The sequence below is a fragment of the Coenobita brevimanus genome, chromosome 73 (assembly GCF_032717465.1).
Source record: "Coenobita brevimanus isolate Jiangsu-jjx chromosome 73, ASM3271746v2, whole genome shotgun sequence".
NCBI lineage: Eukaryota > Metazoa > Arthropoda > Malacostraca > Decapoda > Coenobitidae > Coenobita > Coenobita brevimanus.
The window spans coordinates 36,043,949-36,058,948 of NC_137026.1; the positions used below are offsets into that span (position 1 = coordinate 36,043,949).

A 15,000-nucleotide genomic window follows, 5' to 3' on the forward strand; every position below is an offset into this window, starting at 1 on the left:
TTTACATTTCTCTGTAGTAGTAATAGTAGTAGTAGTTTTAGTTGTTTTTATTATTAATGATGATGATGTTGATAATAATACAGTAATAATAATAATAATGATAATACCGTAATAATAATAATAATAATAATAATAATAATAAATGTAATAATAATAATAATAATAATAATACCGGTAGTAATAATAATAATAATAATAAATGTAATAATAATAATAATAATAATAATAATAATAATGATGTCAGTGTTGCCAGTAGCAGGGGGGGTGTACCGGCAGTGTTATCAAGGTTGGCATGTCCGATTTCATGACTTTCATCCTTGGTCATTCTCATACAATTCTCAGTGTATTATTTTTCATCTTAGACTTTCCTCCTCCTCCTCCTCCTTCTCCTCCTCTTCTTCCTCCACCTCCTCCTCCTCCTCTTCTTCCTCCTCCTTTATTCGTCATTCTTTTCTTTTTCTAATTTTATAAAGATATTAGTAGTATTATGCGTAGTGTGTTATAGTGATAGTATATTCTCGATACGGTAGTGATAGTCAGCTATAGAGAGTGATCAAGTGCTATAATTAATACTAGATGTTGCAGATAGTGATAGTTATAATGGTAAATATAGATAGATAGATAGATAGATAGGTGATTAAGATACACTAGTTATGGGTAGTGATAGATATAGATAAATGTTATAGAATAGATACATAGTTATAGATAGTGATATATATATATATAGATGTGTGTTATATATAGTGATAGGTTGTTATAGGTGGTGGTTGTTATAGATGATAGAGATACCTAGTTATAGAGATAGTTTGTTAGAGATAGAGATAGTTTGTTATTCAGATAGTTTGTTAGAGATAGAGATAGTTTGTTAGAGATATAGTTAGAGACAGAGATAGTGTGTTAGAGATATAGTTTGTTATAGAGATAGAGATAGTTTGTTAGAGATATAGTTAGAGATAGAGGTAGTTTGTTAGAGATATAGTTAGAGACAGAGATAATTTGTTAGAGATAGAGATAGTTATAGATAGAGATAGAGTTAGAGATAGAGAGTTTGTTAGAGATAGAGATAGTTTGTTAGAGAGAGATAGAGATAGAGATAGTTTGTTAAAGATATAGTTAGAGAAAGAGATAGTGTGTTAGAGAGATAGTTTCTTATAGAGAGATAGTTTGTTATAGAGAGTTTGTTTGTTATAGAGATAGTTTGTTAGAGATATAGTTAGAGATAGAGATAGTTTGTTATATAGGTCGTTAGAGATACTGGTCGTGTTAGAGATACACTGTTTATTGTTTTTCGCTTCGTGCCATCCAATTAGTGTCATGTTTGTCGGCGTTGTTTTGATTTCTCTCTCTCTCCCTCTCTCTCTCTCTCTCACACACACACACACACACACACACACACACACACACACACACACACACACACACACACACACACACACACACACACACACACACGCGTAAAATCACCACAAACACCTTTCAGATCATTCAACCTTTATAAATCCATCTGAATCCTTTATAAATCTGCTAAATCCCTTATAAATCATGTAAATCCGCTTTGTAGCAAGTAAATCTCCCATTAATCCTCCAAATCCTTATATCAAATCACTGTAAATCCTCTTAATTCTCTATAAGTTCTCCTAATCCCTTATAAATCCTCTTAATCCTTTTAAATCCCTTATAAATCCTGTAAATCCCGTATAAATCTTCTTAATCCCCTATAAATTCTCTTGATCCCTTACAAATCTTCTTAATCCCTTATAAATCTTTAAATCCCTTATATATTCTCAAAATCCCTTATAAATCCTCTTAATCCTTAATAAAATCTTCTTAATCCCTTATAAATCCTCTAAATCCCTTATAAATCTTCTAAATCCCTTATAAATCCTCTAAATCCCATATACATATCTTCTAAATCCCTTATAAATCTTCTAAATCCTGTATAAATCCTCTTAATCCCTCATAAGCACTGTAAATCACGCAGATCACTTGTAAATCGAATATAAATCACCAGAATCCCATATAAGTGCCGCAAATCCCATAAGTCCCCTGTAAATCCCCTTGTAAATCGCTGTGGTATAAGTGTGGTGATGTGGTGTAAATCCTGAATCCTTTATAGACCTTAATCCTTTTGTAAATCCTCTTGTCAATCGCTGTGGTATAAGTGTGGTGGTGTGGTGTAAATCCTGAATCCTGTATAAATCTTAATCCTCTTGTAAATCGCTGTGGTATAAGTGTGGTGGTGTGGTGTGGTGTGGTGTGTGGGCCTGGAGGTCAGCTTAAAGTGGGGCTGCCCTGCCTTCCCCCTCCTCTCTCTCTCTCTCTCTCTCTCTCTCTCTCTCTCTCTCTCTCTCTCTCTCTCTCTCTCAAAAATACACCATTCTCATTTACACATCCGTTTCCCCTCTGCACTTTTCTTCCTCTCTGTCTCTCTCTGTCTCTCTCTGTCTGTCTGTCTCTCTCTCTCTCTCTCTCTCTCTCTCTCTCTCTCGATGAGTGAGAGAGAGGCTGAGCAAGCGCGGGAGGATTGGTGAGGAAAATTAAGTGTGTGGGTGAGGGTAGGAGAGAGAGAGAGAGAGAGAGAGAGAGAGACGGATGTGTAAATAAGATTGTATTTTTGAGAGAGAGAGAGAGAGAGAGAGAGAGAGAGAGAGAGAGAGAGGGAGGGCGGGAGGAAGGCAGGAAAAACGGATGTGTAAATATGAAGACTGGTGTATTTTTTGAGAGAGAGAGAGAGAGAGAGAGAGAGAGAGAGAGAGAATAAATCAACTCATGCATCAGTAAAGGAAGTAATAATCGTGGCACAAAGACATAATAAGGCCTAATAAAGGAGGTCATTAGGGCGTCAATTAACCATCAAAGCCTTCACTAATTGCTCTTTAATTGGGGCTGTTAACTCGTGTCCCAGGCCCGTATTCTCTCCCTAACACCCGTTCCTGTGCGATTTGTTTTGCTTATCAACTCGTGTCCCAGGCCCGTATTCTCTCCCTAACACCTGTTCCTGTGCGATTTGTTTTGCTTATCAACTCGTGTCCCAGGCCCGTATTCTCTCCCTAACACCTGTTCCTGTGCGATTTGTTTTGCTTATCAACTCGTGTCCCAGGCCCGTATTCTCTCCCTAACACCTGTTCCTGAGCGATTTGTTTTGCTTATCAACTCGTGTCCCAGGCCCGTTCCCTAACGCCTGTTCCTGAGCGATTTATTTTGCTTATTACACCTTGCCGTCCTCGTCTCTGAAATCATCCCAATAACATCATCTATCTATCTATCTATTGCCAGACGCCTTAATCCCGTAAGGGGTGGCCACAAACAAATCGTCTCCATGTCGCCCTGGCCCCCGCCATGTCACTGTTCACACCCTCCAGTTTCATATACCTCTCCACTCCATCCCTCCATCTCATCCTTGGCCTCCCCCTCCCTCTCCCCCCCTCCACCTCACTCACATACACTCTCATCGTCAGTCTCTCACTCTCCATCCTCTCCACATGGCGAAATCACCATGCTCTGCGTAAATAGCGTATAAAACGATATTAGCTAGCCGTAACCAAAAATAAATCGGTATGGAGGAGGTGTTACGGAGCTTCCTTGTTTTCATCTGACGGAACTGGTCTACCGGTACTTTAATACTAGGTTGTGAAATTCAGTGACAGTCATGAGGTAGGAATGAGTCTCCTTGGTTACTAGTCAAAATCCACCCTCCAATTTGACTACACCTGGCCATCGGCGACGTTAGGGATCTTGACAGTACCTTATTACGAGCAAAATAAATCGCACAGGTACAGGTGTCAAGGAGTTTCGGGAGGTTGACAGTATCTTATTACGAGAAGAATAAATCGCACAGGTACAGGTGTCAGGGAGCGTCGGGAGGTTGACAGTACCTTATTACGAGCAAAATAAATCGCACAGGTACAGGTGTCAGGGAGCTTCGGGAGGTTGACAGTACCTTATTACGAGCAGAATAAATCGCATAGGTACAGGTGTCAGGGAGCATCGGGAGGTTGACAGTACCTTATTACGAGCAAAATAAATCGCACAGGTACAGGTGTCAGGGAGCTTCGGGAGGTTGACAGTACCTTATTACGAGCAGAATAAATCGCACAGGTACAGGTGTCAGGGAGCTTCGGGAGGTTGACAGTACCTTATTACGAGCAGAATAAATCGCACAGGTACAGGTGTCAGGGAGCGTCGGGAGGTTGACAGTACCTTATTACGAGCAGAATAAATCGCACAGGTACAGGTGTCAGGGAGCGTCGGGAGGTTGACAGTACCTTATTACGAGCAGAATAAATCGCACAGGTACAGGTGTCAGGGAGCTTCGGGAGGTTGACAGTACCTTATTACGAGCAGAATAAATCGCACAGGTACAGGTGTCAGGGAGCCTCATTAACCTACGGAAATACAGGTCACAGTGTCCTATAAACCTGTAATTACCTGTTAATGACCCAACCAGCGTGTAATTAGCGTTGAACTGTACTCTGATAATGATACTAATTATGAAGTGATAGGGAGGCTCTCTCTCTCTCTCTCTCGCTCTCTCTCTCTCTCTCTCTCTCTCTCTCTCTCTCTCTCTCTCTCATACCACCCAACTCCGGCTCACTCACTCACTCACTCTCTTTTTTTTCGTTTATCTTTCTCTCAGCTCACTCTTACTTTATCTCATCCCACCCATACCTCTCTCCTCTCTCTCTCTCTCTCTCTCTCTCTCTCTCTCTCTCTCTCTCTCTCTCGTGTGTGTGTGTGTGTGTGTGTGTGTGTGTGTGTGTGTGTGTGTGTGTGTGTGTACTAAGGTAAGGAATCACGTTAGCCATGTGTTGTGTATTAGGTCACCAGATGTTATACACACACACACACACACAATGAGACGGTATTGCGTCCTTTAACCATCACTCACATAGACACACACACTCATACTTCAAGGTGCTCTCTCTCTCTCTCTCTCTCTCTCTCTCTCTCTCTCTCTCTCTCCTGTAAATTAGATAAGACTGAGGTGTTCATTGTTAAGCTGATAACAGTGATAACAAGAGAGAGAGAGAGAGAGAGAGAGAGAGAGAGAAGGTAAAGCGGAAAAGATAAGGAGATAACAGAAGGAATGTGTTGTGATGATAATAATAATAATAATAATAATAATAATAATAATAAGTGTAAGTATATGTATAATTTCATGTGCGCGATATTTCTCTCTCTCTCTCTCTCTCTCTCTCTCTCTCTCTCTCTCTCATTGCTTTCCACCACTTTCTCTCTCCCCTCCATTTTTTCTCTCCATTACCCACACACCTCGTCAGTTTCACTCCAGGCTTTCTCTCCACTTCCCTCCCTCCCTCTCTCCCTCACACCTTTGCTCTTAGGTTAGGCTCGGGGGATTAATTCTCTCTCTCTCTCTCTCTCTCTCTCTCTCTCTCTCTCTCTCTCTCTCTCTCTCTCTCTCGACCCTTCCAGACTTCATTGAAACTATTGTACGAAAGTAATTATGAGAGAGAGAGAGAGAGAGAGAAGGAGAAAGCATTGGTGGAGGTGGAGAGAGTGGAGGGAGGAGGGATAGAGAAAGTGGAGTGTAGAAAGAGGGAGGGAGAAATGAAGTCTGGGGGAGGGAAGTAAGGAAGAGATGGGAGGATAGAGGAGGGGAGGGGGGAGGAGAATAGGAGAGAGGGGGGTGGAGGGGAATAAGGAAGGGGGAGGAGGGGGAAAAGGAAAAAAAAAAGAGGAAGAGGAGGGTAGGAGGGGAGAAGAGGAAGGGGGAGAGAGAGAGGGGGAGGGGGAGAAAGGAGAGGGGTGGAGAAATTAGAGAAAAGAGGGAGGGGGAAAAGAGAGAGGAAGGTATAGTAAAGGGAGGAGAGAAAGAGAGAGGGAGGGAGAGAAGATTGAGGGGAGAAAGAGAGGGGAGGGAGAGAAGAGGGAGGGGAGAGTTGTTGTCTAGGTGATTAAGGGCATTTGATAGTTGGGGGAGAGGAGGAGGGAGGGGGAGAAAGGAGGAGGAGAGACATGGAGGGAGGAAAGGAGAGATGAGATGAGGGAGGGAGGAGGGAAGGGTAGGGGGAGAGAAGTGGAAATGAGAGAAGAGAAGGATGGAGAGGGTGAGATGAGGGAGGAGAGAAGGAAGAGTAGAGGACGAAGGTAGAGATGAGAGAGAGAGAGAGAGAGAGAGAGGGAGGGAGAGAGGGGGGGGCAATATCATCATCATTATCACCGTAATTTTCACCCAAGAGATAAACTGAACACTAATGATAGGATTAGAGACTTATCATATAATAATAATAATAATAATAATAATAATAACAACGATAATTTTAAAGGAAGAACAGAAATGGGCGAGTAGACAGAATTGCACTGAGAGAGAGAGAGAGAGAGAGAGAGAGAGAGAGAGAGAGAGAGAGAGAGAGAGAGAGAGAGAGAGAGAGAGAGAGGCTGGCTAAAATCAATATCACGGTTGGTGCAGGTTGTGTGTGTGTGTGTGTGTGTGTGTGTGTGTGTGTGTGTGTGTGTGTGTATGTGTGTGTGTGTGTGTGTGTGTTTTGGGTATATGCTATCTGTGTGTGTGTGTGTTTGTTATGTACGGTATCATTGTGTGTGTGTGTGTATGTTTATGGGAATGAATCGTGTTTAGATTTGTGTGTATGTATGTATGTGTGTGTATTATTAAGCGTACACATTGGGCGAGAAAACTGTGTGTGTTTAAATAGTGCCCACTTGTTCTCTCTCTCTCTCTCTCTCTCTCTCTCTCTCTCTCATTCTTCATTGTTTTCCATTTACCACATTACCTCTCCCTCCTCCTTCCTTCCTTCCTCCATGTATTCATCATTATATTCTTTCTTCTTTTCCCTCACGTAATTATTCATATTATTTTTGATGTATGAGTATATATTTTTTTCTTTTTCCTTCCTTCCTTCCTTCATTGATTCTTCCTTCCTCCTTCCTTCATTGATTCTTCCTTCCTCCTTCCTTCATTGATTCTTCCTTCCTCCTTCCTTCATTGATTCTTCCCTCCTCCTTCCTTCATTGATTCTTCCTTCCTCCTCCCTTCCTTCACTGATTTTTCCCTCCTCCTTCCTTCGTTAGTTCTTCCTCTCTCCCTTTTTTCTTTCCTTCCTTCCTTCCTCTTGTTTCGTCTCTTCTTCCTCCATTTATCTCTACCCTCCTGACTCTCTTCCAACTTCCTTCCAGTATATCCCTCCTCTCTCTTTATATCCCTCCCTCCCTCCTGCTCCACCTCTCTCTCCCTTCTTCTTCCTCCTCCACCTCCCTCCCTTCTTCTTCCTCCTCCACCTCCCTCCCTTCTTCTTCCTCCTCCACCTCTCTTCCTCCTCCTCTTCCTTTTTCTTACTTTGCCAATTCTTTCTCTTTGTCTCTCCTCTCAAGATGTGTAACAGTGGATTGTGATAGGCCATTTCTCTCTCTCTCTCTCTCTCTCTCCCACTCCCTCTCCCCTCAACCATCCACATCCCTCCCTCCCTCCCTCTTGTCTCCCTCCCCTCCATCATTCTTTCCTCTCCTTCCTCCTCAACCTCCACCTCCGCTGTTCTTCTCCTCAGCCTCTTCCTTTCCCCTCTGACCTCTTTCCCCTCTCTCCCCGTCCCCCCTCTCACCCCATCTCCCCTCTTCTCCCGCACCTCTCACTTCCCCTCTCATCCTACCTTCTCTCACCACCTTTCCTCCCCTCCCTTCCTTCCCTCTTCTTCCCCTCCCTCCCTTCTCTTTCCTTCCCCCTCACATATGCCTTTAGTGATCCGTTGTTCCTCTCCTTTTCCTTCCTCTCCTTACTCCCTCCCCCTTTTCCTCTTTCCTCCTCTCCTCTCTCCCTCCCCCTTTTCCTCCTCCCTTCTCTCCTCTCTCCCTTCTCTTCTTTCCTCCCTTCTGCCCCTCCCTGGCCGTAACCAGATGGCTGGGTGTGAAAGGTGTGGTGGATTGTGTCAATCATCCATCTTCCCATTATCCTTCTCCCTTCCTTCTTCTCTCCTCTTCTCTTCTTCCCCCTCCCCCTCTCTCTTCTCTCCCCCATCCCCTCTCTCTTCTCTCCCCCATCCCCTCTCTCTTCTTTTCTTCCCCCTCCCCCTCTCCCTTTCCCTTCCCTTCCTCCCTTCACCCCCTCCCTTTCCGTAACCAGATGGATGTTGGTGTTGTAAGGTGCAATTCGGCCATCAAGTCCCCATTCAAGGCCGTGTTTGGGTCCCCTTGTGTGCCCGTCACCGCCTTGACAGGTGTGCAAGAGGTGTAGACAGGTGTGGCCAAAGTCTGCTTGGTGTGGGAGGCTGTGGCAGGTGTGGAAAGGTGTCGAGATGTGTGGGGTGGTTGTGGCAGGTGTGGAGAGATGCTGGACTCTGTTGTTGGTGTGTGGTGGTTGTGGCAGGTGTAGAAAGGTGTTGAGATGTGTGTGGTGGTTGTGGCAGGTGTGGAAAGGTGTTGAAATGTGTGTGGTGGTTGTAGCAGGTGTGGAAAGGTGTTGAGGTGTGTGGTGGTTGTGGCAGGTGTAGAAAGGTGTTGAGATGTGTGTGGTGGTTGTAGCAGGTGTGGAAAGGTGTTGAGGTGTGTGTGGGGTAGTTGTGGCAGGTGTGGAAGGTGTGGAGTGATGCTGGATACGATGTTAGCAATCTGTGTATTAAGAATTTAGTGATGTTTGACGTAATTGTGGCAGGTTTGTGCAGTTGTGGAGAATTTATACAGCTGTTGGAAGGGTGGAGGGAGGTATGGAGCAGGTGTGGGTTGCTATGGGAAGTGTGGAACAGGTGTGGGTGGCTATGGGAGGTGTTTAAGGCTGTGGGGAATGACCTGGAAGTTTGTGGAGCAGCTGCAGTGGATGTGTGACTAATGTGGTGTGAGTCGTGTGTGATAAGGGTGTGGAAGATTGTTTGTAAGTAGATGAGACAGGTATGCATGTGCGGAAGGGTAAGTGTGTGTGTATGGATGGGTGTATGTAAGTATGTAAGGGTGTGTGTAAGTATGTAAGGGTGTGTGTAAGTGTGCAAGGGTGTGTGTAAGTATGTAAGGGTGTGTGTAAGTATATGAGAGAGGTATGGGTGGGTGGGAGGGTAGGTGTGTGTGTATGGATGGGTGTGTGTAACTGTGTACGGGTGTGTGTAAGTATGTAAGGGTGTGTGTAAGTGTGATATACAAGTGTGGGTAGGTGTGGGGGTGTGAACTGAGATGATGATGGTGATTCTGATGCTCACACTTTAAAGTAGAGATGCCAGGGTGAAAGACAGGTGTGTGGGGCAGGTGTTGAGAGAGAGAGAGAGAGAATAGTAGTTGTACAGAAGAGTTCCGAGGTAGGTAGATTGAAGCATAGGTAGGTGAATTGGTTTGTAAGTAGGTAGATATGTAAATCTATATATATATAGATGTGAACAGTGGTTGAGCAGGCAGGTAGGTGGGTAGGCAGGTAGATAGGTAAGTAGTTGAGTAGGTAGGTGGGTAGGCAGGTAGGTAATTAAGTAGGTAGGAAGGTAAATGGGCTGGATAGAAAGCAGCGGAAAGACCTACGTTGGAAAAAATAATATAAAGAAAAGAAGGTAGGTAGGTAGGAAGAAGCAAAGATAGGTAGGTAGGTAGACAGGTAGAAAGAAACAAAGGTAGGTAGGTAGGTAGGTAGGTAAGGGATAGTTGGACACCTGTTGTTAGTAGGACAGGTGTGAGACTAAGGCAGGTGCTAATTAGTGGACAGGTGTGGGTTTGGAGGGGTTAATGTAGTCCATTCACCTTAACTTGGCAAAGCTCTTCATCCCTTCCATGGCACTTCTTCGTGACTAGTACCAGAATTAAGTGTTAACCTATTACCACGCCTCGGCATTCAAGATGGAGAGATGGCAATTTTAGGCCAGGTTAGAGTGTAAAGGTAGAAAGTTCTGTAGGTAAGTTGACTGGAAGGTAAGTAGGTAGGTAGGTAGGTAGGTTAGTAGGCTTGTAGGTAGGCAGGTAGGAAAGCGGGCAGGTGTTGGTAGGAAGGTAGGTAGGCGAGGAGGTATATAGGTAGATCGATAGGTAGGTAGGGAGGTTGGTGAGGAGGTAGGCGGGTCAAAAGGTGTATTGATAGATAGATCGATAGGTTAATAGACTGATAGATAGATAGAAACATTGATCGGTAAGTAGATAGATAGATAGATAGTTGCTGCTGCTGGAGGGTGACAGGTGTAGCCAGCACAGGTGTTTTGCAGGTGTTAATTGAGGTAGTTGTTTGTCGTATAATACCAACTACTGATCTACCTACCTACATGCCTACCTACCTACCTACCTGCTTACCTACTGAATTATCTATTTGCCTACTTACCAACCCACTTCTGTACCTACTCATTTATCATCCTACCTACCTATCTACTTACCAACCCACTTCTTTACCTACTTAATTATCTACCTACCTACCTGCCTGCCTGCTTACCTTCCCACCTACCTACCTATTTACCTACTTACCTGCCTGCCTGCCTACTTACCTTCCCACCTACCTAACTATTTACCTATTCAACTACCTACCTACCTGCCTGCCTTCTTACCTTCCCACCTACCTAACTATTTACCTATTCAGCTACCTACCTACCTGCCTGCCTTCTTACCTTCCCACCTACCTACCTGTTTACCTATTCAGCTTCCTACCTACATTCGTGACTTTTTCACTCATTGATAGTGAAAGGAAATGAAGAATAGTGATGATAGTGAGAAAATGAAGAAAATAGTGATGATAGTGAGAGGAAATAGTGATGATAGTGAGAGAAAATAGTGATGATAGTGAGGGAAATAGTGATGATAGTGATGATAAGTAGAAACAGTGATGAGAGTGAAAAGTGATAGTGATGGTAGGAGAAATAGTAGTAAGTGATGATAGTGAGGGAAATAGTGATGATAGTGATGATAGTGTGATAGTGATGATAGTGAGGGAAATAGTGATGATAGTGATGATAGTGTGATAGTGATGATAGTGAGGGAAATAGTGATGATAGTGAGGGAAATAGTGATGATAGTGAAAGAAAATAGTGATAGTGAGAAAATGAAGAAAATAGTGATGATAGTGAGAGAAAATGGAAATAGTGATGATAGTGAGAGGAAATAGTGATGGTAGTGAGAGGAAATGGAAATAGTGATGATAGTGAGAGGAAATAGTGATGGTAGTGAGAGGAAATGGAAATAGTGATGATAGTGAGAGGAAATGGAAATAGTGATGATAGTGAGGGGAAGTAGTGATGGTAGTGAGACAAAGTGAAAGTGATGATAATGAGGAAAGTGAAGCGAGTAGTGATGATAGCGACCTTGCCCCTCACTCTTACTATCCTTGAAGATGACAATGGTGAAGAGATGTGATGTAACTCGCGCTTTAAGGGTGCTTGGAACACCCCCCTACCCCCTCTCCCCCCCACTCCTCACCCCCCTTCCCCCTCCACTCTACCCCTACCCCCCATCCCCCTCCACCCCACTCCTGACCCCCCCTTCCCCCTTCCCCCTCCACTCTACCCCTCCCCCCCTCCCCCTCCACCCCACTCCTGACCCCCCTTCCTCCCCACCCCCTACCCCCCTTCCAAAGCTCCCAGTTTTTTTTCTACTCCCCCCCTCTCTCTCTCTCTCTCTCTCTCTCTCTCTCTCTCTCTCTCTCTCTCTCACCCCTTGTTTAGTAACCAAACAAAGGTCTACTTGAGTCCCCCTTCTGGCCTTGAGAGAGAGAGAGAGAGTCTAAAATTAAGGATAGATAGACAGGTAGATAGGTAGGGAAGTAGATAGATAAATAAACAGGTAGAAGAGGCCGGTAAGGATATGGCAACTCTTTATATATAGCATGATAAGAATAGATCAAAGAGAGAGAGAGAGAGAGAGGGGGTGCGGGGGAGGAAGGGTTGAAAGTGAGTTGTGTTTTGAGAGAGAGAGAGAGAGAGAGAAGAGAGAGAGAGAGAGAGAGAGAGAGAATCATTTAATTTTCCTCAAACTTGTCTATACATGTCCTCTAATTGCTATGAATTTCAAGCCTATATGTAACTCTCTCTCTCTCTCTCTCTCACATAAAGCGATACTGCCCTTGAAGATCCTCATTATAAGATCATATACCGCAAGCTTTTATTGTCTCTATATAGCTATTTACAGTTTCGAAGATGCATAATATGTAATTGGGGAGTTTTATATAGTTTTTTTTGTTTTTTATTTTCTTGGGCTTGTTTGTGTGTGTGTGTGTGTGTGTGTGTGTGTGTGTGTGTGTGTGTGTGTGTGTGTGTTTGGTATATCCGGTGTGTGTCTGTCTACTTGTGTTTTTGCATCTAAATAACCTAATAATAACAACAACAGTAATAATAATAATAAATAATAATAATAATAATAATAATCTTCCACGGCTGTACTGACTTTCTCATTCCAGCATTATTACAAAATGTATTTTCCTAAACAACATTACAGTCTTTATTATCAACGAGATTATTAACTTTCTGCTTTCCTTTGCCAGGCGTGATGGTGCAGTTGTGAACGGTGGGAGGGCGGAGTGACCTGAGTGGACGCCTCCCTCTCCCTTGCGACCTGACCTGACCTCGCCCCAGTACAAGATGGCCAAGGTGGGAGCTGCCCTGATCCTCCTGGCCACGTCGGTAATTTTGGCCGTGTCCGCTTGGCCGCAACTCGAGGACCCGGAACTGGCCATCTTAACGGATCCTTCACCAGCCATAGCTCTGAGTGAGGACCCTGAGGACACCAGGCTCCTGCAGGATGTCTTTGAGGGGATGTCCGCGGGGAGGCTTATCACGGAGGAGCCGGTGTTTAGAGAGGCGCAGGAACCTACAGGCCCTGGCACGGGATCCGGCCGGAGGAACAACCGGAAGCGCAACAAGAACCGCCGCAAGAACAAGAAGAACAAGACCACAACCGTGCCTCCGCTGTTGGTGCCGGAGGTCATCGAGGAGAAGAGCGAGATTCGGAGGGAGTTGGAGGAGCCGGAGGTGAGGACTGAAGTGCACAGGGGGAAGGAGGAGGAAGAGTTGAAGACTGAAGTGCGAAGAGGAAAGGAGGACCGGAGGGAGGAGGACCACGAATTGCTCTCTCCACCTCCTCCCCCTCCAGGAGTGGTGCCGCAGGAGGACATACGTGAGGTGGAAGTCGAGGTCCACCTGGATCGCACAGACGAGGAGCTGGCGACGATGCTGGCTATAACCACGACGGAATTGATGGAGGCCCAGCTGTCCGAACCCAAATCCCGCATCGCGTACTCGAAAGCCTGGGTCAACAAGTCGTACCTGGCCAAGGACGACTTCAATCCCCGGGGCATGGAACACCTGTACCTCATCACCAACCTGTTCCTCAGCCTCATACACCGCGAGAGAGAGGTGCCCAGGGAGTTAGGTGAGCCACGCAGATGTCTTTTATTATTATTCCGTATTCCCTCTTTTTTTATATATATATTTCTAGATTTTTATTATTATTATTTCTATATATATATTTTTTTGTATTTCTAGTCACGCAGATTTTTATTATTATTAGTTTTCTGTATTTTTTTTATATATTTCTAGGTTTTTATTATTATTATTCTCTATATTTCTTCCTTTTTTGATATATTTCTAGTCACGCAGATTTTTTTTATTATTATTTTCTATATATCTTCCTTTTTTGATCTATTACCTGTCTTTTTCCATCGTTTTTTCTTTCTATAAATTTTTCCTCTTTTTTTACCGTATATACTTTCCCATGATTTTTTTCCTCTAATATATATTTTTTTCCTATGGCATTTTCTTTGGCTGTTCCTATCTTTTTTTTTCATTCTTTTTTATATATTTTTTCACTTCTTTATACACTTCTTCCATTTATTCTATTCGTTTTTGTACTATCCTTGTCTTATTGTAGTATGCTAATTACGTTTTACGAGATCTCCTTTAGCACTTACTCCCCTTTTTCCTTGTTCGTATGTGTTGGTGTTATGCATCAGTGTCTGGCCATATGGTAGATTATCTGTTCTCTGAAACTATACTCATTTTATTCTAACTTGGCCTAAAACTGCCATCACCAGAGAGAGAGAGAGAGGGGGAGAGAGGGAGGGGAGAGGTTTGGTGTTTGTGTGTGAGAGAGAGGGAGAGAGAGAGAGAGAGGGAGGAGGAGGGAGGGGAGAGGTTTTGTGTTTGTGTGTGTGAGAGAGAGAGAGGGAGGGAGGGAGGGGAGAGGTTTTGTGTTTGTGTGTGTTACAGAGGGGGGGAGAGAGAGAGAGAGAGAGAGAGGGAGGGAGGGGAGAGGTTTGGTGTTTGTGTGTGAGAGGGAGGGAGGGAGGGAGGGGAGAGGTTTGGTGTTTGTGTGTGAGAGAGGGAGAGAGAGAGAGGGGAGACGTTTTGTGTTTGTGTGTGTTACAGAGAGAGAGAGAGAGAGAGGGAGGGAGGGAGGGGAGAGGTTTTGTGTTTGTGTGTGTTACAGAGGGAGAGAGAGAGAGAGAGGTGAGAAAGGGCAGTAACCTACACCTCTTATGGCTTCAGAGCGTGAGAAATAGGGAGAGGGGGACAACGAGGAAGAGATGGGAGGGGAGGAGGAGGAGGAGAGGAGGAATGAAGAGAGTGGAACCGGAGAGAAGGGGGGGGGAAGTGATAAGGGGTATGGAGAGATGGAGTGAGAGAGGAGAGAGAGAGAGAATGGAGGAAAGAGGGGAGGCATAGATGGAAGAGAAGAGAGAGAAAAGGAATGGGATGAAGGAAGGAATAATGGAGGAGAGAGAGAGGAGAGAGAAAAGAGAGCTTAGGGAGATGAAAGTGAGAGGAGGAAGAGGAGGAGGAGGAGGAAGAGAGGTGGTACCGGGTTTCATCCATATCTCAGTTAAGCTGCTTTGAGTCGAGAGAGAGAGAGAGAGAGAGAGAGAGAGAGAGAGACAGACAGACAGACAGATAGGATGTACTAGGGAGGAACAAGGGACCTTTTAGGATGAGGATTTCCGGTGGTTTGTCCTGGCCTGAGAGAGAGAGAGAGAGAGAGAGAGAGAGAGAGAGAGAGAGAGAGAGAGAGAGAGAGAGGCTCATTGCTGTACAGATATAGATCAATACAAAGATAGGATACGCACAGAGAGAAGGGGAGGGGAATGAGTAG

At 44.4% G+C, this 15,000-nt stretch overlaps 1 protein-coding gene across 1 annotated transcript in view; it reads left to right on the forward strand.

Annotated features, from left to right (window-relative positions):
• The window catches only part of LOC145407387 (prominin-1-like), a 136,346-nt gene that overhangs the window by 30,573 nt on the left and 90,773 nt on the right, over positions 1 to 15,000 (forward strand). Inside the window, exon 2 of the mRNA XM_080278322.1 lies at positions 12,398 to 13,284. Coding sequence (XP_080134448.1) covers positions 12,495 to 13,284 — 790 coding nt within the window. The 5' untranslated portion in view covers positions 12,398 to 12,494. The remainder of the gene's footprint in view (positions 1 to 12,397; positions 13,285 to 15,000) is intronic.